Source organism: Phyllobates terribilis, unplaced genomic scaffold (genome assembly GCF_046119375.1).
Source record: "Phyllobates terribilis strain yellow unplaced genomic scaffold, ASM4611937v1 Scaffold_7__3_contigs__length_470593459, whole genome shotgun sequence".
NCBI lineage: Eukaryota > Metazoa > Chordata > Amphibia > Anura > Dendrobatidae > Phyllobates > Phyllobates terribilis.
Window position 1 is genome coordinate 46,549,456 of NW_027362767.1, and position 23,418 is coordinate 46,572,873.

A 23,418-nucleotide genomic window follows, 5' to 3' on the forward strand; every position below is an offset into this window, starting at 1 on the left:
TTCTCAGTTACAGATGCATAATAGGAGTAGTAGTCCTCCCCGCAGGCGATGATGCTACACAAGTCTGATATAAGGAGCCTTTACCTCTGTGTACTGAGGAGGAGCCGACTGCGAATCGCTGGGGAAGAGACACTCCAGGAGCTCCGTCTGACCGACGCACACATCCGTGCCGTAACAGCGAGAGCCGGACCGCTGCCGCTGCTCGTGGGAGATCTTTATTTGTGTCCCAATGAACCTGGTAGGAAAATTAGCAAATTAAGAAAGTCGGATTTTATAGGCCGTGATAAAATCTTTTATATGATCTATGTGAGCCGCTGTCAGGCTGAATCCCATGGAGAATATGAGACCATCAGAGAGCCCGCTCCTCCCATACCTGAGGTGGTCGTGCGTGCACGCTCCTGCAAACACACTGCGTAAGGAGCTAAAGTCGTGTTGTGCGAAGGTCTGAGGATCCAGCGTCTCAATGCGGGTGAAGAAGCTCAGAGACAGGGGTGTCAGCGGATTGGGGCTGGACGTGCCCGCCGTCGGAGGCAGAGGGTCGATGTGAAGGACAGAGAAGGACAACGAGCCCAAAGCAAGTCTGAACACAAGCTCAGGCCGGGAGTCGTCCACCGAGACGGACCGATTGGGCAGCGCTGCAGAACAAAAATATATTATATGAAGAGCCCAGAAAACATATCCAAGACACTACAAGTCCCAGCAATCCCTGAGGAGGTCTCCTAGGTATCATAGGAGGCTGTGAACTCCTCCATTTCCTTCTGTTGGAAGTCCCTGCAGAGCGGAGTCTTATATCTCCAGCACATAGATACAGCGATCAGTGATCCAGATACAGTGATGCTGCTGCGATCACAGGACTGCATTACCTAGTAAGTTCCATTTATACACACATGATCAGCTGTTAAAGTGTTATTCCCCCCCCCCCAAAAAAAAACTAATTATTCTCTATAGAGACCTATTTTTTGGAGCGAGAGAGAAATCAGCAAATTATTCCCCATCCTATGGGGAGGGAATAACTTTATGACTTGGGAATGATCCTTTGACTTGTTAGATATTTAAGTTCTCTTTTTTTCATATTTGGAAGGGAACTGAATTGCTTGCCGTGAGGTGGTGGTCCATGTCCTGAGACCCCCAGCAATTATTCATTAGGCCTCTGAACAGAGCGCAGCTCAGGAGACAGAAGCGCACAAGTCCAGCCTGAGCACGCACAGCTTGCAGTATGGAGGCAATAGGAAGCATAGGCCTTCAGCTCTTAGTGTGCGTGTATGCAGGGGCTGTGCGCTTCAGCCTCCTGGGCGCCCATTGTTCGGGGGTCTTTTACAAATAGCAATAAGCACTCTTAGAGGATCACTGGAAAGCTGTGAAGATGACGGACATTTTTTTTTACTTAAATGCGTGTATTTTTGACAACATGGCTTCATTATTAATTTTGGATCATTTGGCTTCTACATCCTCTATATATCAAAGTACATAGACTTCAAAATCAGTCAGTCAACATCTTTAATGGCAAAGCATGCAACCTTTATCTCTATTCTCCTGAACGTTCACTTTTATAAAATCAGCTTAGAAGAAGAGAGATAAAGGTTACAGACTCGGCCGTCTCAAGTGCCAACTAATGCAGTCACTGGCAATTCTTTCTGCAGTCTGCCACGTACTGTGATACATAGAGGATGTAAAAGCCAAACGATCCAACATTTTTAATGAAACCCTATTGCAAAATACATGTGTTTAAAAGGGGAACTATACTTTCAAGCAATTTTTCAGAATAACCTGTCCGGTTTGAGCACAGGAGGAACACCACACCACTTTTCCCCCCTGCAGACTCCATCTCTAATTTGCAATTGACTGAACTAGTCTAGCTATGAATCCAGCTCTGGGGGAGGTAAAAGACTTGTTAGAAAGCTCAGCATGATCTTTCTGTGCCCCTTTTTGTCCGTTTTCTCACTCTGTCCCTCACTTCTCTTCTAAAGAGAATAATAAGAGGTGGAAGGAAAGTTCAAAAGGCAGAAAGGAGAGAAGAAGTGGCTCATAAGTGGAGAAAGAAGTGTTTATTTTTTTATAAGATATATTACAAAGTCTCTTATATTCACCTGGACTATTGATTTATGCCAAGTTTTTTTCAAAGTTCAGTTTGCTTTTAAAGAAAAAAAAAGAAAGAAAAACAAGATGCCCTCAAGGTGTCGGTAGCCTTTAAGAATACTTTAGTGTTTTCTGTAACTTACAGGTTCTTCTAAGGGAATTTTGGTGAACGCTGGGCTTAAATGACGCTCCTCGTACTGCGGGCTCTTCGGATCTACCATGGTCCTGGTAGTCACTCCAGGCTGCCTGCAAATAAAACAGAAAACAAATACTCTAATAGGTACAACTGCTAAATCCGCGGTCGGCATGTTTCCCTGGCACAAATATGATCAGTTTCTGCTTTCTTATGGTGTCCAATTTTGCAAAACTGAAAACTTGGTAATGCAAGGAATTGTCTGTATGGGAGAAAGATGGGACTGTACCTACCACAGTGCCCCCTAGTGGTGACCCAACAGGAGAATTGTTATAAGTGCTAGTCAACGACAGGTCTAAATCCACAGTGGGTGGATCTCCGAGGGGTGGGAGGGAGGAGAGACTGTGAGACATGTCCATATCTGCCATCGAGAAGAAAACTTCTTCATCTAAATGAGGGGGGGAGAAAGGAAAAAAAAAACATTTTACAAAAATTCGCACACAAAATATGCTTCAGATACACAGGAGGGGTGCTGGACTCCTTACCGTGGCTGGATGGGGTCTTTGCGGTGTCCGTTTCATAGAAGCTGTGATCCGCAGAAGCCCCCCCGGACAGGTCTTCCTTTCTCAGATAGCGTTTTAGCTCCATCTGAAGACGCATCTCATCTTCTTGTTGCATCGGGCGACTCTTCCGGTCTTTTCTGGACATGCCCAATCGGCCGGAGGTTTCTGAGAAGAGTAAAGTGGGACAAATAAGTGTGATATAACAGTCCCCTATAGTGGGGAGGAATCACTAATCGATCTCTATTTGTGGCTCATGTCAACAGGGAGGAAGTAAAGTGACTCTACAATATCCAGCAATCCCCGAGGACGTCTCCTTTGTATCAGATGATGTTAGTAGCTCTCACTACTCCATTTCCTCCTGTTATAACTCACACTGCAGAACAGTGCTGATGCTGCTGTAATCACAGGACTTTATTAGCTAGAAAATACCCACAAGACCAGCTAGATATTCACTCGCTAGATATTCATATTACTTCAGTCTGAGTATATCAATCTATTAATGGCCCACGTCAGCAGGGAGGAAGTAAAGTGAAACTATGATTTCCAGCAATCCCTGAGGACATCTCCTTGGTGTGATATAAGGATGTTACCTCATTAGACTCCTTCCTTTCCTCCTGTTATAAGACTCACCCAGCAGAACAGTGTTGATGCTGCTGTAATCACAGGCCTTCAATACCTAAAAAGTACCCACGAGACCAGCGTGTAACTTTTTAGATATTCAAACTACATTAGCCATCAATCTCTTTCTCTATACCCATCCATTTATGGCCCATGTTAGCAGGGAGGAAGTAAAGTGCTGCAGTAATATACGTGTGCTTTTTAATACTCTACCTTATATAGAAATGAATAGAAAACGCAACCTAGGAAGTTGATAAAGGCAAAATCCTGCTAACAGGTTCCGTTTAAGGCTATGTGCCCACGATGCAGAAATGCTCCAGATTTTTCCTGAGCGTTTCTGCATCTCCCTGGCAGAAAAAACGCATGCGGATTGTACATGCAGATTGTACATGCAGATTGTACATGCAGATTGTACATGCAGATTGTACATGCGTTTTCCTGCCAGGGACATGCGGATGTGAAGCGTTCTTCACATGCATTTCTGCATGCGGGTTATCAAGCGCTTTCCAAGCGATTTTAGCATCACTTGGAAAAGTGCTTGAAAGTTGGTCACACTATATAAATCCATGTAACCGGCATGGATTTACACTGTGTGACCAACATAATGTTAAAAAAAAAAAAAAGAATTAGAACGTAAAAAATAACCTAAGGCTGTGTGCCCACTATGCGTTTTTCAAGCGTTTTTGCTGCGGAATTTCCGCAGCGAAAATGTTTAGTAATACGCGCCCCATGGTCCCTAATGATAATCCGCATGTGCTGGGCACATGCTGCGGAAATTTCCACTGCGGATTATCATTGCGGAAAAATCCGCAGCATGTCCATTAATTTTGCGGACACGCATCGTAATCGCCGCCATTGACTTGCATTGAATTGCTTAATATCCGCATGACTACATGTGCACATGCGGATATCACACGTTTCAATGTGCGGATGGTACCCAGGTGTGGAGAAGAGGAGACTCTCCTCCGGAAACCATAGAACCTGTTAAAAAAAGAATTTAAAATAAAAATTATACTTACCTTCCGATGTCCCCCGGTCTCCTCAGCGATGCGTCCGGTCTGTTGTATGGGTTGCGGTGGGGTGAGGACCTGCCATGACGTCATTTAGTCATGTGACAGGTCACGCGACTGCCGATGTCGGTGGTCGCGTGACCTGTCACATGATTAAATGACGTCATGGCAGGTCCTTAAACACCACCGCGACCGATACAACAGACCGGACGCAGCGGAGAAAACACCGGGGGCCATCAGAAGGTAAGTATAATCTTTATTTATTACCATTTTTATTCTTTTTTTTTTTTAACTATTAACTTGGTCACACTATATAAATCCATGCCGGTTGCATGGATTTATATAGTGTGACCAAGTTGTCAAGCACTTTCCAACTGATGCTAAAATCGCTTGGAAAAGAGCTTGATAACCTGCATGCAGAAATGCATGCAAAAAACGCTTGACAATGCTTCTACCTGGCAGGAAAAACGCATGTAGAATCCGCATGCGTTTTTCCTGCCAGGGAGAAGCGGAAAAAATATACAGCATTTCTGCATCGTGGGCACTTAGCCTTATACCCACCTTTCCGGCGGCCTCGGTCTGCTCAATGCGGGCTCCATGGCGGGTACCGGTAATGTAAAAGCACCTTCCATGACGTCAGCTGTTATGTGACAGGTCACGCGACCGTTAACGTCAGCGGTCGCATGACCTGTCACATGACCGCTGATGTCATGGAAGGTCCTTTTACATTACTGCAAACACTGATTACACAAGAACCACAGGACAGGTTTCTTCACCTCAGGTATCATATTAATCAGTGCGGCAGCCCCAACCTGTAGTTTACTTAGTAAAATCCTGCTGACAGGTTCCCTTTAACAAACAGCACTGAACTCTCTGTGGAGCTTTGGACTAGATTTCCACCTTCTGTTACGGCACAGCCACAAAGTGCAACTGCTGCAAAGCAGCATCACAGTACATGCAATTTGGCTAAAGAAACTTTTTAAAAGCAAATATCTCCGCTTCTCTGGAAGTATGTACAACAGGGACCTGTAACCTCTGGGACTCCAGTTGTTGTAAAACTACAACTCCCAGCATGTCCTGACAGCCTTGAGTTGTAGCTATGAAATAGCTGGAGTGCTGCAGGTTGCTGACCCCTGATGTATTCAGTGATACTACATGCTAGCATGAAGGATTAGCGGCAGCTTGATCTGCTGCTCACTGGGGTGATACTCGCAGTTATCAGCCAAGATCATCTATATCTGAGAGTTGTCATCACATGCTCAATGGACACTCAAAATCATACAAAACTTCAGAAGATGCCCATTAATGACCTCAGATCTGCCCTCTGGCAGCGGTCACTAATGGGGGGCTCCAACAGGACCATAGGGTGGTCCTTGCTAGAGAGGGTTGGATCTGTTCGTCATGGTCTCTGCCCTCCAGGCTGCTGTAACTATAATCTGTGTATAAGGACGGACCGTCCATCCAGCACAGCCATGTCCTCAGATTGCTGCCTGTGGGTGACAGCCTCACTTTAAGGGGTTAAAAAAGACCGACAATAAAACAAGTGGTGCCGCATCATCTAACATTACGCCTCTTTGTACAGATTCACATAAACACTTATATTAATGCAGCATTTTAGTTGGAAACTCATTAACACAAGATAATAGCCCCCTAAGGCGAGCACAGATCAGCGCACGGAAAGATGAACAGATGCTTTTTGGAAGGGTCAATGAAAGGACAGGGCTGGAATAACAATGAGGATGCGAGACTCGCCCCACGGGCCTGCGAGTGCGTGCGCGGTACACGGACGAGACGCTTTCCTTACCCGGCCCTGCTATCGATGATAACATGTCCAGCAGGAGGTGAACTTGTCGGGGAGAAAGGAAGACGTGAAAAGAATCCACACGGCCGTCCACATCCAGCTGAAAAATAGAAGAGGAAATCAGTGACCGTACGGCACAGAAGACCAAAGACCGGAAGACTCTGGATCTTAAATGGTTGGAAGATTAGTGATGGTCCCAAACCCAAGACCCCTGGCGATCAGCTGATCCCAGGTCCCACGGAAGTTATTAGTACACAGAGCCAGACTCTTGCAGCCCCGTGCAGTTCCCATTGCTGCCATGTAAAGCCCATCGGTGTCCCTCCCTCTGGTATACACCTCAGATGCTGCGGACACTTTGAACAGTGGCATCTAAGGGGTTCACTTCGCCTTAGATTGTGTGGCAAGAAAACGTTACCGACCTTCGCTCCAGGAAGAACCTCGTTCTGTTTCAGGATTAGCCCCAGCTCAATCTTGCCGACCAGCGTGGCGATCTGCACCGGGTCAGAGGGGGCAACTTCTGTGACGCTCCTCGTGAACTGGGGGTGCGGTTCAAATACGGGTTTGGGGTTCCAGCTCGGTGACAGCTTTGGCTCAGTTTCCTGAAGAAGAGCGAGAAACATGATGCGTTTGTGACTGCGGACCCCCCAATATGCAGTACCTGTCATAGAGCGCCAGCCGATTGCACAACAGTCCCTTATCCCCATCAGGACTCCCAAGTCGTTTTCATATTAGGATGGAAAAAAAAAAAATACATCCAAGATCAACTATGAGATGTAAAAGCTGTCAGAAAACTACAACTAGGAGGACGGCCTGGAGGCTGGATGGGAGTTGTAGTTCTGCAACAGCTAAAGAGCCACAGGTTGGAGCAATTAACCAAGGATATGGGGTAAGACGCCTGTGCCACCCTATTATAAAGCCTCCCCGTTGCCTAGATTACCGGCCACCCTGGAGATGGCTGGTTTCCTAGGCAACGAGTGCACACTGCTCTTAAGATCTATGCTTTAAAGCTGGTGCTGGACCAGGGGAGGGCGAATATCTCACTGTTTGTTATTTTACACCTATGGGCCATAAGAAAAAAATATATAATGGACAACCCCTTTAAAACAAGGGCCAGATAATCCATCTTCCTGCATGATCAGATGCGAATACAGAAGACATGTCCGTTACCACATGCAATGCTGAAGACACGGGCGAAGATCTCGCCGACGCGGCAAACTCGTCCCAGAAGAAGGAGACGCCGCTCAGCTCCAGGACTTTGTGGGCGAAGGCGGAAGGTCTGTGGACGTTGATGCCGGACTGCTCGTCCACGGTCTCATCAGAGTACACGGTCCTGCGGGTAGAGAATCGGGGGGTGAGTGGCACCGCCTACCAACAGGGGGCGCCTCACCCCTCCCACCGCCTACCAACAGGGGGCGCCTCACCCCTCCCACCGCCTACCAACAGGGGGCGCCTCACCCCTCCCACCGCCTACCTGGTAATCCGCATTTCCAGGGCGCATCCGGTTTTGGAGCTTTCGGGGATGTTCTCTATCCTGAACACCGTGTCGATGAACGTGACGCGGACTCGCCGCAGGACTGTAAATGACATCAGAGAAAGCACAAGGCTCAAAAAAATAATGATGCAGGAGGGATGCGTGTCTGCAACTGTGGGGATAGTCTGCTACAATGTATCAGTGCAGGGAATAGAGAGCTGTTCAACCTGGGTGCAGTTGTTACAGAACTTCAGCTGTGGGAAGTGTTAGGTCTGCAGAGGTTTTCAGTCTCTGCATATAAACAGGAACGCTCCATTCCCTGACAGCAAGCAGAGGTGTGAAAACGGTAAGGACTGAAAGTAAAGCAAACACTTACCGGTTTCTATTGTTTCTGCAAACTTCTCCAGACCCTCGAAGGGCTGAGACGAGTCCTGGTCGTCGGTGAGCTTCTGGCTCAGACACTCGCGGGCCAGCTGCATGCTGCTGGTCATAAAGCTCGACCAGTACATGGGCTCCGAGGCCGAACCTGGTGGGAAAAGGAGAAGTGAGGAAACCGAAAGGGTCCGACCGGGAGCCGAGGACGGCCGCCATCTGGAGACTTCTACATACGCGGGCGCGGTCTTGGCCGGAACACCATCTCCAGCCCCTTCACCTCCAGGGCACAGTTATCTTGTAGCAAGGACCCCCAGGGCACCGACAGCGAGATGGTCTGTATGAAGCCCTCTGTCACCTCCAGGGGGGCGTCCGCCGACTCCATTATTTCATTAAGACTCTGAAAATGGCAGACACAACACTGAGTGCAGCTCTGGAGTATAATGCAGGATGTAACTCAAGATCAGTACAGGATCAGTAATGTTATGTATGTACACAGTGACTCCACCAGCAGAATAGTGAGTGCAGCTCTGGAGTATAATACAGGATGCAACTCAGGATCAGTAATGTAATGTATGTGCACAGTGATTGCACCAGCAGAATAGTGAGTGCAGCTCTGGAGTATAATACAGGATGTAACTCAGGATCAGTACAGGATCAGTAATGTAATGTATGTATACAGTGACTGCACCAGCAGAATAGTGAGTGCAGCTCTGGAGTATAATACAGGATGTAACTCAGGATCAGTAATGTAATGTATGTACACAGTGACTGCACCAGCAGAACAGTGAGTGCAGCTCCGCAGTATAATACAAGGATATCTGTAATTAGCGGCATTGATCTCTCATTTCCCGTCTTGCTGTACTTGCACAGATTACACTATGGCATCTCGGTATGGTGTCAGCCGATGCTCCTACTTTCAGCTCCGCTGTGAAGGGGTCATCTGTTTTATTTTCCTGACATTTCTTTACATTCCCTGATGTCTGCCCTGCGGCTGTGGAGCAGACCCCTGATTTGTCTTATCCTTAGACTAGACCATGGGGTGGGCTTCACCTTATGTCTCCCCTGCTGATCGGTTCCTTGCTCAGTTTCCTCAGTGATCTATATGGAGAGCAGTGGAGCAATCACTTCTTATATTCTGATCAGTAGCAGCGTGCAGGGGGTCGGCTCTCGCCAATCAGTCCTAGATGATTTCGTCCCCTCTGACTTTGTGATGAGACTTTTGGCCACAGAGCAGTAAGATGCCGCTCGTCCCATGTGACGCATCCTCGGAATCACCAGGGGCGACATCTGCAGCATAAGCTCAATCCTGACAGACCTGCTGGGAAATGAGCGCTGCAGGTTTACTGGACATCATGGCGAGGAGACCTGCAGTGGATACTCCATCACTGACAGAGTAGGACGCGGTCAGAACGAGATGTCGTCCTCGGAAGGTGAATCAGAGACGTTCCTGAGCACTGACCATGATCAGAGATCGCACCACCGATTGCAGGCTCCTGTGCAGCCACTTTCATGGATGCGATGAATGTAGCCGTAGATCCACTGTATCCAACTTCCAAGGAACCGATAAAGATAGCGCTGTTGTATGTGACCTGTCGATCCGTTCCATGACCCCCCCAATCTGGCCATCGGTGGGGGTCCCAGTGATTACCTATCCAGGTTGGAAAGCCCCTTTAAGCCCGATTCATAGACAACCTGCCACGTGGGCCGGCAGCACTGCAGAGACCCACGTCCTGCCCCCCACGTGCAGATATAGATCTGTACCCAGGTAATGGACTTTTCAGGACGTTGCAACCTCCTCCATTAGTCTTCCATTTGCTCCGAGAATAGATCCCCACATCATTCATTTTTAATACCGTCCGGCCGGACCGCAACTACTTATAGCGAGGACGATCATCCACGTGGTATCGTGCCAGTGACATTAACCCTCTGGGATCCACAGGGCTGCAACATCCATCAGACTGCAGAAAACTGACCTCATGCATGATGAGCACCAGTTTGTGGGGGTTTCAGAGCAGCGACTAGGTGTTGGGGGGTCACACAGGGTTAGATAAACATGGCCGACTACTTCCAAAACCAGCCCCGGCTATATAGGGTTCACTGAAGTGAATGGTTTGGAGCTGCAATACCAAATACAACCAATGGACAATTGTGGCGCTGTTCTGGAAGGTAACAAATAAGTCCCCCTGCCCATCCACCTCTACTCTGCACCAGTGCATGCTGGGAGCTGTCAAAGCAGAAAGGATATGACACCTTGCAGAACGTTTCATGTTGCATTTCCCCTCAGACGGGAGACACATACCCATTTGTCCAGGGGCACCTGTGCCAGTGTGCCGGTGCCTTGGTACAGGTCCAGGGTGAGCTGCTCCAGGCTGAGCTTCTCCTGCAGGAAGTGGCCCAGGTATCTCTGGAGAAGGTACCTGCAGGCCCTCTTCTTGATGGACTCTGAGAAGGGCCACGGCATGGTGACCGCAGGGGCGCAGGGCCCTGGCCGGGTTATAACGCCGGGCCGTCAGTCATCAGCGCAGGCAAACAGAGTCTGACTATTCCTGGTCACACAATCACATCCAATCTGCAACAGATCAGATACAATCAGTGACACAACCAAACACAATCAGGTAATAGCAGAGCTGTAATAACAGCGGCAGAAAAATCACAGCAATCCGTGACCCAACCACCCAATCACAGCAATCCGTGACCCAACCACCCAATCACAGCAATCCGTGACCCAACCACCCAATCACCACAATCCGTGACCCAACCACCCAATCACAGCAATCCGTGACCCAACCACCCAATCACAGCCCCAGCGACACTATGCCGGAGACCGGTGACACTACCTCATATCTATCTGCAAAACAGTTACATGCAATCCCAACCGAACATACAATCGCATGCAATCACTGACAATCAGCAGCAGCTCCAGTCACAGCTAGCACACAGTTGTGCACTTACGGATATCGGTCTGCAGATGACAAAGCGATGCGACCACACACGACCGGTGCCGCAGTCACTATGACACAGTGATACCCGGGGGCGCACCGGCGGCGCTGCACACACGTGCCCGTCCTGCCAGCCTCGCAGGTGACCGGGGTCAGTATCCTCCGAGCAGCCGGGCCCCGGGAGCACAGAAAGGTCCGGTGCTTCCCGGTTCTGCGCCTGGTGGTCGCTAGACATAAACAATGACGTCACGGCATGTGACAGGAAGTGACTTTTCTGACAGGAGGCGCCGTTTTATTCCAGGGCACCTGAAGTCACTGTACACCGACAGTGGTGGAGCCATTTTGTCTACGCTTTCTCCACTTTATTCTATAGAAAACGATCTACGAGAAAATGACCGCACATTGCAGTGTAGGGGACAATAATTTAGTCAGTGGTTTAGTGTTACCGGAAGTGACGTCAGATGACGTATTCACGTTGCCGGAAGTGTCGCGAACTGTAGGGAATCGTTCGCAGTTGACGGAATTGAGCAGGTAGGAGATACTTTGTTTTCTCTTATGAAAGCTCTTCTTAAGCTCCTTTATGCCTTGCTTTGTGGCTGTGATAATGGGGGTTTGGCCTTTATTGTTTATATCCCTACGCCGACCCTCTGTTCTTGTTACTCATAGCAACCAATCAGAGTGTCGCTTTTCATTTTCACATCTGTACTGAGGAAATGTAAGCTGCCCTCTGATTGGCTGCTGTCAGTACAGTGCTCGTAGATGAGCCGCAGTGTCGTCCTTCTCCGCCGGGGTTGGGCTCTGCTCACTGCCCGCTCTGCTACACAATGGTCGAGGAGAATTATTGTTAGAAGGATGCAGACTGGTAAATAAGGCATTCTCAGCCAATCAGCGGTGGAGGCGGGTCACCCCTGCAGTCAGTGATTGGCCGAGTGACCACTTCCTGTCTGTCATGGATGGAACCAGGAAGCAGTTGCCGGTGGAGATCAGGTCAGCGCCCTAACAGCAGCTAGGAGTGGATCGCTGAGGGCGAGCATGGAGTCTTCTATTTTACACCAGTGCGAGCCCTCTTGAGAACATTTCTAATCGGCTGGAAAACCCCTTTAAATAATTTCTCCTCATCTGGAAAACCCCTTTAAATCTCTTAAAGCTGCGGTTGGTTTTCATTTTTTTTCTTTAATTTTTTTTCCTTCCCTTCTTCCTAGAGACATACCATAACTTTTTTTTGTATTCTTCCGCCGACATCTACACAGTTGTAGTTTTGAATGGCGCCAAAAACGGGAAAACAAGTGCTGCGTCAGCGGAGATGACAGCTCGTACAGAGTGGCTCTCCGTACTGGACCCCGAGCGGAGGACCCTTCCTATGATGTCTGTAATGGAGCGTATGGACAGAGGGAGTCATCCTGAGACCCCCAAACACTTCAGCTCCAAGCAAGAAATTTGTAGAACTTTTTCTATTCTATTTTTTTTCAGCTTTTTTAAGACATCCCCTTTAAATGTGTTGTCCAGGACCTAGATATGGATGGCCAGACAGTGCTTTAGGTTATGTCATTAACCCCTTAGTGACGGAGCCAATTATGTCCTTAATGACCGGACTAAATTTTACAATTCTGACCATTGTCAGTTTATAAGGTAATAGCTCTAGAACGCTGTAACGGGCCGGATCCCCCTGATTCTGAGATTGTTTTTTCGTGACATATTGTACTTCATGACAGTGGTAAAATTCTTCGATATCACTTGCGTTTGTTTGTGAAAAAATGTAAAGTTTTGCAATTTTCAGACTTTGAATTCTTATGCCCTTAAATCAGAGAGATATGTCACACAAAATAGTTCATTAATAACATTTCCCACATGTCTACTTTACATCAGCACAATTTTTGCAACAACATTTTTTTTTGTTAGGACGTTCTAAGGGATTAAAGTTGACCAGCGATTTCTTATTTTTCCAACAAAATTTACAAAAACATTTTGTTTTAGGGACCACATCACATTTGAAGTGACTTTGAGGAGTCTATATGAGAGAAAATACCCAAAAGTGACACCATTCTAAAAACTGCACCCCTCAAGGTGCTCAAAACCACAGTCAAGAAGTTTATTAACCCTTCACGTGCTTCACAGGAACTGAAGCAACGTGGAAGGAAAAAAATGAACATTTAACTTTTTCACACAAATTTTACTTCAGACCCCAATTTTTTTATTTTCACAAGGGTTGCAAGAGAAAGTGTGCAATTTGTTGTGCAATTTCTCCTGAGCACGCCGATACCCCATATGTGGGGGAAAACCACCGTTTGGGCGCTCGGCAGGGCTCAGAAGGGAAGGAGCACTTTTTGAAAGCAAAATTGGCTGGAATAGAGAGCGGACGCCATGTCGCGTTTAGGGAGCCCCTGATGTGCCTAATCAGTGGAAACCCCCACAAGTGACACCATTTTGGAAACTAGACCCCTCAAGGAACTTATCTAGATGTGTGGTGAGCACCCTGTTTGGTCGCACGGCAGGGCTCGGAAGGGAAGGAGCACTGTTTGACTTTTTGAATGTAAAATTTGCTGGCCTAATTAGTGGACGCCATGTTGCGTTTGAAGAGCCCCTGATTTGCCTAAACAGTGGAAACCCCCCACAAGTGACCCCATTTTGGAAACTACACCCCTCAAGGATTCAAGGATTTTATCAAGGGGTATAGTGAACATTTTGAACCCAGAGGTATGACACGGAATTTGATAACATTAGGTCATCATATTGAATGTGTTGTCATTAGTGTTGAGCGCAAGTACTCGCTACTTGAGTTTGCATCGGGTATGCACAGAGTATCGCGACATGCTCGAGTCCCCGCCCCATATGTTTCGCGATTGTTAAACACCCAAAAAAAACATGCGGGGATCGCTCGTGTATGGGAGGCAATCCCCGTGTGTTTTTTTTGTTGTTGTATAACAGCCGCGAAATGTAAGGTGGGGACTCGAGCATATCACTCGAGCACCCGCGATAATCTGTGCATACCCAAGCACCCGATGCAAACTCAAGTAGCGAGCACTTACGCTCAACACTAGTCGTCATATCGTCATTTTTTTTTTCTTTACTTTTGAAAAAATCCTAACCCTAACCCTAACCCTAACCGTCACCCTAATTCTGACCCTAATCCTAACCCCAACCCTATCTGCAAAGAATGGAAAAAAAAATTTTATTTTATAATTTTTATCTAACTAAGGGGGTGACAAAGGGGGATTTGATTTATTTTTTTTTCTTTTGATCACTGTGATAAATCCTATCACAGTGATCAAAATGAACCAATAGGGCACCGGCCGGCAGATCTCAGCGGGTGCACTGCTCATGCGCCCGCCATTTTTTTTTTACCGGAACATAACTGAGGGCCGGGGGATGAATCAGGAGTTCCGGGGAAAGGTGGAGGTACTGGATGGGCTCGGGGGGGCTTCATTTCTCTCTCCTCTGACATGTATATCATGTCAGAGGAGAGAGAAACCATTGTAACCGCAGGCACACTTTTTTCCTTTCGTGATCACCGCTATTCACTGGATAGCAGCGATCATGTGATCGGGGACCAGAAAAACCGGCCCTGATCATGTTCTCCAGGGTCTCAGCTACCCCCAGTAGCTGAGACCCCAGAGAATTTCTGACGCTGGTGGGCGCTACAGCTTTATTTCTCAGCGACATGAAAGCGGCGCTGAGGCGTAAGTACCCTTAATTGACACCGTGAAAATGCGTTACGGCGGTCTTTAATGGGTTAATATTGGATGAGTGGAGATCAGCCAGAACACCACAGCGCCACACACTGCGCCGTGGCGGTTCTTGGGTACTGCCATGTTATGAACAACCTTTAAGTCTCGTGTCTATTAATCTGGGGGCAGCCATCGCTGGTTTTATTTCACTGTTTTCTCTTTTCTCTCCCTGCAGAGAATGGAGGTGGACTGTAACCCTCTGGAGCTGCCAATTAACGTAATCTACGACAGCGATTGTGACCTGCGAGACGTGGAAGGGACGGACGTGAAGGACATGAGGATGGAGGCCGAAGCCGTCGTAAATGACGTTTTGTTCGCCGTCGCCAATATGTTTGTGTCCAAGAACTTACCGTGCGCTGTGGACGTGGCCTACATCAACGTGGAGATAAAGGAGGGGGCCAGGTACTGCCTGGAGCTGACCGATGCCGGCCTTAGGGTGAGTCGGGGTACAGCTGAGAGCTGCTGCTGATACCTAATGGAGGGGCGAACGGCCGGCACACGCCACCGCAGAAGCATCCGTCACCTTCTTATGTGGATGTGAGAGGAGCAGGATTACCCCTTTATTTATTTGGCTTGATGTGCGCACTCAGGAGCTGAGCCCGCTCCATAAAGCGCAGGTGTTAACTGCATTATACAGCTGGCACCAGAGAGTAACAGCAGCGTTCAGAGCCAATCTCCGAACACGAAAGTTTACTTAATGGCAGTGGCATTTAACCAGTTCCCGACCGCCAACTGTAGATAAACGTCTGCACTTGCCGGGCTCTGTGCAGCGCCAACGTTTGTCTACGGCCGCGGGCCTCGCAGCGCTCAGGACCCCCAGGGCACTACAGCCGCTGCGATTTTGGTGCAGAGTGACAGCTCTAACAGGCGACTTCATCGGGACCTGATGGGCTCACATCCCCATGACGTTAACCTGTTCCTATCTTCTAGATGCCGCGATCCATAGCGATCGCGGAACTTAGACAATAAGGAGAGGGGGTCGTCCTCTCACCTCTCCGATGGCCCCATGATGTGATCTGGTGTTGTCATGGCAGCCAGAGGTCACATGATCCCCTCCGGGTCTGCCATGTACGGTGGTCTGTTAGGCTCAGCCAGTAGCGGAGTCTTACAGGCGATCTGACAGTTTATAACAGACAAGTCTCATGCAATGCAATATATGTGTATTGTATTGCATGTGACCAGTGATCAGAAAAATAAAACTTGAAGACCCATACAGGGACTAAGTAAAAAAAAAAAAAAAAAAAAAAGTTAAAAAATGTTTTAAAACTATAAAAAAAAATGAGAAAATATTAAACCAATAAATACATATATTTATATAAAAACAAAAAAAGTACATATATTTGTATTGCTGCGTCCGGAAAAACCTGATCTATAAAACTGTCACACTAGTTAACCCCTTCTGTGCATACCATAAAAAAAGAAATTAAAAAGGAGCAAAAAAATGATGCTTTTTCATCATACCGCCAAACAAAAAGAGGAATATAACACGATAATAAAATCAAATGGAAATAAAAATGGTATCTCTGAAAATGCCATCTTGTCGCGCAAAAAAACCAAAATCCGCCATACAGCTCCGTCAGCAGAAAAATAAAAAAAGTTATAGCTCTCACAATAAAGCGATGTAAAAATAATTATTTTTTCTATAAAATAGTTTTTGTCTAAAAGCAGCAAAAGATAAAAAAAACTATATAAATGTAGTATCGCTGTAAACGTACTGACCCAAAGAATAAACCGCCTTATCAATTAGCCCGTACGCGGAATAAAGAAAAACAAAAAAAAACAATTCCTGAATTGTTGGTTTTTGTTTATTCTGCCTCCCAAAAATTGGAATAGAAAGCGATCAAAAAATGTCCCGTGCCTGAAAATGGCACCAATAAAAACGTCCCGCAAAAAACGAGCCGTCACATGACTCTGTCAGCCGAAATATTGAAAACTTATAGCTTTCAAAATATGGCGATGCAAAAACTAGATTTTACAATAAAAAGTGTCTTTTGGTGTGTGACAGCTGTCAGTCATAAAAACCCGATATAAATCTGGTATCGCTGTAATCGCACCGACCAGAAGAATAAAGTCGTCTAATCACTTATACTGCACGAGGAACGGCGTAAAAAATAAATAAAACCAATTCTTCACCTGATACTGATTTGTTCATTCCGCCTCCCAAAGATCGCAGTAAGGCTCGGTTCACATTTATCCCGCGCTCTGCGCTGAGCGCTTGCATCGGGGTTTCCGTGTAACTCTCTGAAATACGTGATTCAGACGGAACCCCCAGTGGAAGTTTCTCTATAATGAGGCAGATGGAGGCACCGTGGACGCCGTCTGGCCTGTGATCCCGCGGTGTCCGTCTTTTTATTAGGAGTGCATAAAAGCTCGGTCTGCCACAGTTTTGTGAACCGCTGAAAAGAAGGACGATGCTGAACAGAGGCCAGACAGCGTCCAGAGGAACTCTGCTGCCTCAGTATAGTGAATGGATCCCTTGGGGGTTTCATCTGAATCACGTCACTCAGAGATTTAGATGGAAACCCTGATATAAGTGCTCAGCGTAGAGCACAGGATAAATGTGATCCAAAATGTTATGTAAAATGTTCCTAACAAAAGCTTCAACTCAATCCACAAAACAGCCCCCACTCAGGTCTGTCATCTTTTATTGGAAATATAGGGGCTTCCACGTTACTGGTAGCACAAAGGTTCTGGAAAAGTGCTATGGCTCCTCGCCCCTTGAAAGAAATCCAACAAATTGCCCCCTCCCTTCTGAGCTCCAATGTGCCTAAACCACATTAAGTGTCCACATGTTTGGCATTCCTGTAGCCATGAGAGCCTGCATAATTTACAGGTGCATGTCTCCAGAAGCACGAGCTGGGCACAATGTCCTGGTCACTACAACTTACTGGTCACTATAACGTATTAGTCACTAAAACTTACTGGTCACTTCAACGGCAGTTTGCAATTTTCACTCAGCAACATCCACTGCTGCTTGTTTATGGAAGAAACCCATAGAGTCAAAATCCTCATCACATCTGTAAATAAATTCCCAAAGGGGTATAATTTCCAAAATGGGGTCACTTGAGGGGGATTTTGTTCTTCTACCACTTAGGGCCTCTGTATATGGAGTCCGCAAACCAGTCTGTTGGAAAATCTGCGCTCCAGGAGGCAAATAGCGCTCCTACCCTCCCGAGTCTCGCAGTGTGGCTAAGCAGTACTCTACAGCCACATATGAGGTATTGCCACATTCAGCAGAAAATGTGGGACAAATTTTGGCTCCATTTTTACCCATTGCCCCAAGTGAAAATGTAAAATCTTGAGCTAAAATAATTTATTTGTGGTAAAAATGTAATTATTTTTTCTTCATCGCCCAATGGTATCAATTTCTGTGAGTCACATGTGGTGTCAATATGATCACTGCACACCTAATATGAATTCATTGAGAGGTGTAGATTGCAAAATGGGGTCACTTATTGGGTTTCTGCTGTCTTTCCATTTTTTCCTTCCACATTTCATTCTGTGAAGCACCTGAAGGGTTAATAAAGTTCTTGAATGTGGTTTTGAGCACCTTGAGGGGTGCAGTTTTTAGAATGGTGTCACTTTTGGGTATTTTCTGTCATAAAGACCCCTCAAAGTCACTTCAAATGTGATGTGGTCCCTAAAAAAATGGTTTTGTAAATTTTGTTGAAAAATGAGAAATCGCTGGTCAACTTTTAACCCTTATAGCTCCCTAATAAAAAAAAATTATGTTTCAAAAATTGTGCTGATGTGAAGTAGACATGTGGGAAATGTTATTTATTAACTATTTTTTGTGACATATCTCTCTGATTTAAGGGCGTAAAATTAAAAGTTAGAAAATTGCGAAATGTTAGTCAAATCTCCGATATTTTCAGAAATAAACGCAAGTGATATCGAAGAAATGTTACCACAATCATAAAGCACAATATGTCACGAAAAAACAGTCTCAGAATCAGGGGGATCCGTTGAAGCGTTCCAGAGTAATTACTTCATAAAGTGACAGTGGTCAGAATTGTAAAAATTGGCCTGGTCAGGTAGGCGAAAACAAGTCTTCAAACAACTGCAGGTTTATGTCCCCTATAGGGGGGAACCAATAACAAATGTAAAAGAAAAAATAAAAATCTATATACAGTACAGACCAAAAGTTTGGACACACCTTCTCATTTGAAGATTTTTCTGTATTTTCATGACTAGGAAAATTGTACATTCACACTGAAGGCATCAAAACTATGAATTAACACATGTGGAATTATATACTTAACAAAAAAGTGTGAAACAACTGAAAATATGTCTTATATTCTAGGTTCTTCAAAGTAGCCACCTTTTGCTTTGATGACTGCTTTGCACACTCTTGGCATTCTCTTGATGAGCTTCAAGAGGTAGTCACCGGAAATGGTTTTCACTTCACAGGTGTGCCCTGTCAGGTTTAATAAGTGGGTTTCTTGCCTTATAAATGGGGTTGGGACCATCAGTTGTGTTGTGCAGAAGTCAGATGGATACACAGCTGATAGTCCTACTGAATAGACTGTTAGAATTTGTATTATGGTAAGAAAAAAGCCGCTAAGTAAAGAAAAACGAGTGGCCATCATTACTTTAAGAAATGAAGGTCAGTCAGTGCGAAAAATTGGGCAAACTTTGAAAGTGTCCCCAAGTGCAGTTGCAAAAACCATCAAGCGCTACAAAGAAACTGGCTCACATGAGGACCACCCCAGGAAAGGAAGACCAAGAGTCACCTCTGCTTCTGAGGATAAGTTTATCTGAGTCACCAGTCTCAGAAATCGCAGGTTAACAGCAGCTCAGATTAGAGACCAGGTCAATGCCACACAGAGTTCTAGCAGCAGACACATCTCTACAACAACTGTTAAGAGGAGACTTTGTGCAGCAGGCCTTCATGGTAAAATAGCTGCTAGGAAACCACTGCTAAGGACAAGCAACAAGCAGAAGAGACTTGTTTGGGGTAAAGAACACAAGGAATGGACATAGTGGAAATTTGTGCTTTGGTCTGATGAGTCCAAATTTGAGATCTTTGGTTCCAACCACCGTGTCTTTGTGCGACGCAGAAAAGGTGAACGGATGGACTCTACATGCCTGGTTCCCACCGTGAAGCATGGAGGAGGAGGTGTGATGGTGTGATGGTGCTTTGCTGGTGACACTTGGGGATTTATTCAAAATTGAATGCATACTGAACCAGCATGGCTACCACAGCATCTTGCAGCGGCATGCTATTCCATCCGGTTTGTGTTTAGTTGGACCATCATTTATTTTTCAACAGGACAATGACCCCAAACACACCTCCAGGCTGTGTAAGGGCTATTTGACCAAGAAGGAGAGTGATGGGGTGCTACGCCAGATGACCTGGCCTCCACAGTCACCAGACCTGAACCCAATCGAGATGGTTTGGGGTGAGCTGGACCGCAGAGTGAAGGCAAAAGGGCCAACAAGTGCTAAGCATCTCTGGGAACTCCTTCAAGATTGTTGGAAGACCATTTGCGGTGACTACCTCTTGAAGCTCATCAAGAGAATGCCAAGAGTGTGCAAAGCAGTCATCAAAGCAAAAGGTGGCTACTTTGAAGAACCTAGAATATAAGACATATTTTCAGTTGTTTCACACTTTTTTGTTAAGTATATAATGCCACATGTGTTAATTCATAGTTTTGATGCCTTCAGTGTGAATGTACAATTTTCATAGTCATGAAAATACAGAAAAATCTTAAAATGAGAGGGTGTGTCCAAACTTTTGGTCTGTACTGTATATTTGTGTTTTTAAAAATTTTTGTATATGAAAAAGATATAAAAGTTCATATTATCGCCCTTTATCCCAAAACATAGATGGCGAAATCTAAAAATAAAAATTGTCATCTTTATCCCATACAGCGAACACTGAAACAGAATAAAAATGGAAACTTCAGAATCACAGTTTTTTGAGCACCTTTAAAAAAAAAAACACCTAAAAAATGGAAAAAAAAGATCAGAAAAAGTCGTATAAACCCCAAAACGGTCCAGATAGAAAAGACGGCTCGTACCGCAAAATAACCGCAATCCGCAGAATATGGCGACAGGAACCAAGTTTTTATTTTTTAATATTTTTTTTAAAGTAATTAAAAAAAAAAAGAAAAATATAAATGTGGGGCCTCCATCGCCGTCCTGACCCGTAGACCAAAGTTACCGGATCCATTTTAGCGTTTGGCGTATAAACAAAACTGAACACGATGGCAGAATTTCGGTACGTTACGCGGTAAAGGGAACGGTGTCTAATACAACATCGACGGTTGCGATGCCGTCAAAAAAATTTAAACTGATGGCTACAGATGAAGGGAAGGAAAAAAACAAAAGTGCAAAAATGAAAAATGGCTGCAGCTGGAAAGGGTTCAATCCGGAAATGTGTGATATTCTCGGCAGTGTATGGACGCTCGGCATTGTGCTGTTTATTTGCAGTTTCCATTCATTGCTCCTTCTCTGGCTTCGTCCCCGCAGGTGGTCGGCTTTGCATACGACTACGTGGATGAAGGCTGCCACAGTCAGTACCATGAGACCGTCTACTCCTTACTGGACTCTCTCAGTCCTGCGTACCGCGAAGCATTCGGGAACGCGCTGCTCCGGAGGCTGGAGGCGCTGCAGAACGACGGACAGTCCTGATCGGGGCAGATAACGTTACGGATATGGATTTTATTATTTTTTTAACCCCCCCAATCTCATAATTCCCTGCACACAGTATTTTATTAAAACTTGAATGGCTTGCCCTATAGACAGTCCATGATGCCAGTGGTCCCCCCCCCAATATAAGGGGAATAATGAGGAAATTCGTCCATGTCATTGCCTGCACCCAAGCCCTCAGCTGCTAGGACTAAGCAGACAGCAGAATGTCTCCCTTCACTGACTGCAAGCAGAGATCTTGAAAGCAGGAGATTAAACCATGTACATAGAAGATTGCAGGATAGAAGATAGTCCAAAAACTGTATTATTGGTTTAGTCTTGAGCCTTTCTCTCCCCTCCATGCCCGGCTTTAGTCAGGAGTGTAAAGGGTTAACTCTTAACTGTTCACAACCCTAGAAATACGGGAAACAAAAAAACAAAGATGGCGCTTACCCTGCGTGGCTGATAGTCTCTGCGTACCTGTAGTCGTAGGTAGAGGCCGAGTGGCTTGAGCTAAACTACAACTCCTAGAATCCTCTGATTCCTGGCAGCCATTGCGGCCTACACTCCAGTTTCAGCATGGGGCTGTCCATTTTGTGGGATTTTTAATATGGCGTAAGTATTAATTCACCAGCTGCAGATAAAATCCGGAGCGGAAATTGAACAGATTTGGGTTTCATGGTAAAATCTGCGATAAAATCAGCTCTAGTTCCCACACATAGGCACTACAGAACGCAGACTAACATTTAAAGGGGAGCTCCACTTTTAACCATCAATCTGTGCAATCTCGCCTCTCCAGAAAACAAGGGGGTCGTAACCCTCAATCCTTATGAAACCATTGTTTCCTTCCACTCTAGAAACAGCGCCTCTCCTCGTCCATTGGTTGCATCTGGTATCGCAAGTGAAAAGGGCCGGGTTGCAATACCAGATGCAGCCATAGACGCAGGTAGCGCTGTTTCTGGGAAAACCAAAGCAGATCTGTTTTTTTTTAATCTCACAGATTTCATTCCTCCCTTGAGTTTACCCCTTTTTACCGTCCGCGCTGAGGATTGCAGCATTTTCTTCTTAGCTCTCTAATATTTTTTTCCGCTATTTATAGTTGACAGTCATCGTCTCATCAGATTGTAATAACCATGTACTGTATGAATGTGTAAAGATATCTGGAGCGGTGACCGGCCGGTTCTGACTATTGTTTCTTATTGTCTTGGCCTAAAATAAGAAAGAAAATAAAATTTTATTTATGCAAAGATGTTGGGTCCGAGTTCTTGAATGGATATGAATGAACATGAGACGTGTAGTGGCCGGAAGCTTCTGGCTCCAGGCGCGGATGAGTTGCCCCTCGTTGGTCGTGCGCGACCAAGTGCTTGTGTGGTATTACATGGACTGGCTGCACCAAGCTGCTCTCCACAATGGGTCCTAAAGGGGATGTCTGGTCTGTACTATCCAGGCTTTCTATAGGGCACCTTGTCAAGATGAGACAACAATCTACAGAGTGAGGGAGAAGAACAGAAGAACATGACACTTTTACTGGAATTTGCAGCAGGAGGCCACAAAGCAAAGCACTCAGGTTGCCTTTTTTTTCTGAGAAATGTTCCTAGACGATGCTGTTGGAGAATCAATTTTTACAACCCCCTGAAGAAACTGATTGGCTATTATCACCATGGGACGCACCCCCTTAACTCCTTAATGTACGTCATGCGCTGCCTTCTACGTGACGGACGGTCTTGGCTAGAGGCAGCATGCCATCGATGTGCACAATCTCAAGCCGTGTGATCAGCAGTGGGAACCCAAGGGGGATTGACAACTGAGCCCCCGATGGATCACAGAAACCACCAAGGCTGTAGCTACTATGTCTGTAAGGGAAGAGTCAGACGGCCATATAACCCAGACGAGGATCGCAACGCAATGCTCGGACTGGCCGTCAGCTCTCCTGACCCGAGCGATCCTCGTCTGAGTTATGCGGCCGTCTGACTCTTCCCGAACACAGACAAAGATCGCTTTATGCCACTGCATCATGGAAGTGAAAGTGGTGGCATTACCAGTTGCAAAAAGTCGGAACTAGCGGTTGCGGTAC

General features: G+C 46.1%; 2 protein-coding genes across 2 annotated transcripts in view; one reads left to right on the top strand and one right to left on the bottom strand.

Moving 5' to 3' along the window:
• The window catches only part of ATG2B (autophagy related 2B), a 44,044-nt gene extending 32,765 nt beyond the window's left edge, over positions 1–11,279 (bottom strand). Inside the window, exons 1-13 of the mRNA XM_073638520.1 lie at positions 11,000–11,279; positions 10,347–10,616; positions 8,282–8,444; positions 8,049–8,198; positions 7,673–7,775; positions 7,369–7,531; positions 6,621–6,800; positions 6,205–6,301; positions 2,755–2,937; positions 2,503–2,657; positions 2,220–2,322; positions 374–635; positions 85–235 (exon numbers count right to left, since the gene is read on the bottom strand). Coding sequence (XP_073494621.1) covers positions 85–235; positions 374–635; positions 2,220–2,322; positions 2,503–2,657; positions 2,755–2,937; positions 6,205–6,301; positions 6,621–6,800; positions 7,369–7,531; positions 7,673–7,775; positions 8,049–8,198; positions 8,282–8,444; positions 10,347–10,508 — 1,872 coding nt within the window. The 5' untranslated portion in view covers positions 10,509–10,616; positions 11,000–11,279. The remainder of the gene's footprint in view (positions 1–84; positions 236–373; positions 636–2,219; positions 2,323–2,502; positions 2,658–2,754; positions 2,938–6,204; positions 6,302–6,620; positions 6,801–7,368; positions 7,532–7,672; positions 7,776–8,048; positions 8,199–8,281; positions 8,445–10,346; positions 10,617–10,999) is intronic.
• Positions 11,280–11,367: 88 nt separating this feature from the next.
• GSKIP (GSK3B interacting protein) lies at positions 11,368–22,591 on the top strand. Its single transcript, XM_073638521.1, has 3 exons — positions 11,368–11,517; positions 14,887–15,147; positions 21,186–22,591. The coding sequence occupies exons 2-3, from the start codon at positions 14,890–14,892 to the stop codon at positions 21,345–21,347; spliced, it is 420 nt and encodes a 139-aa protein (XP_073494622.1). The 5' UTR covers positions 11,368–11,517; positions 14,887–14,889; the 3' UTR covers positions 21,348–22,591.
• Positions 22,592–23,418: the final 827 nt, after the last annotated feature.

Excerpts from the sequence above, each read along its gene's own strand:
- GSKIP (XM_073638521.1), top strand. The coding sequence starts at position 14,890 with ATGGAGGTGGACTGTAACCCTCTGGAGCTGCCAATTAACGTAATCTAC. Across the intron at positions 15,148-21,185 it reads TGACCGATGCCGGCCTTAGG|GTGGTCGGCTTTGCATACGA; the intron begins GTGAGTCGGGGT and ends TCGTCCCCGCAG.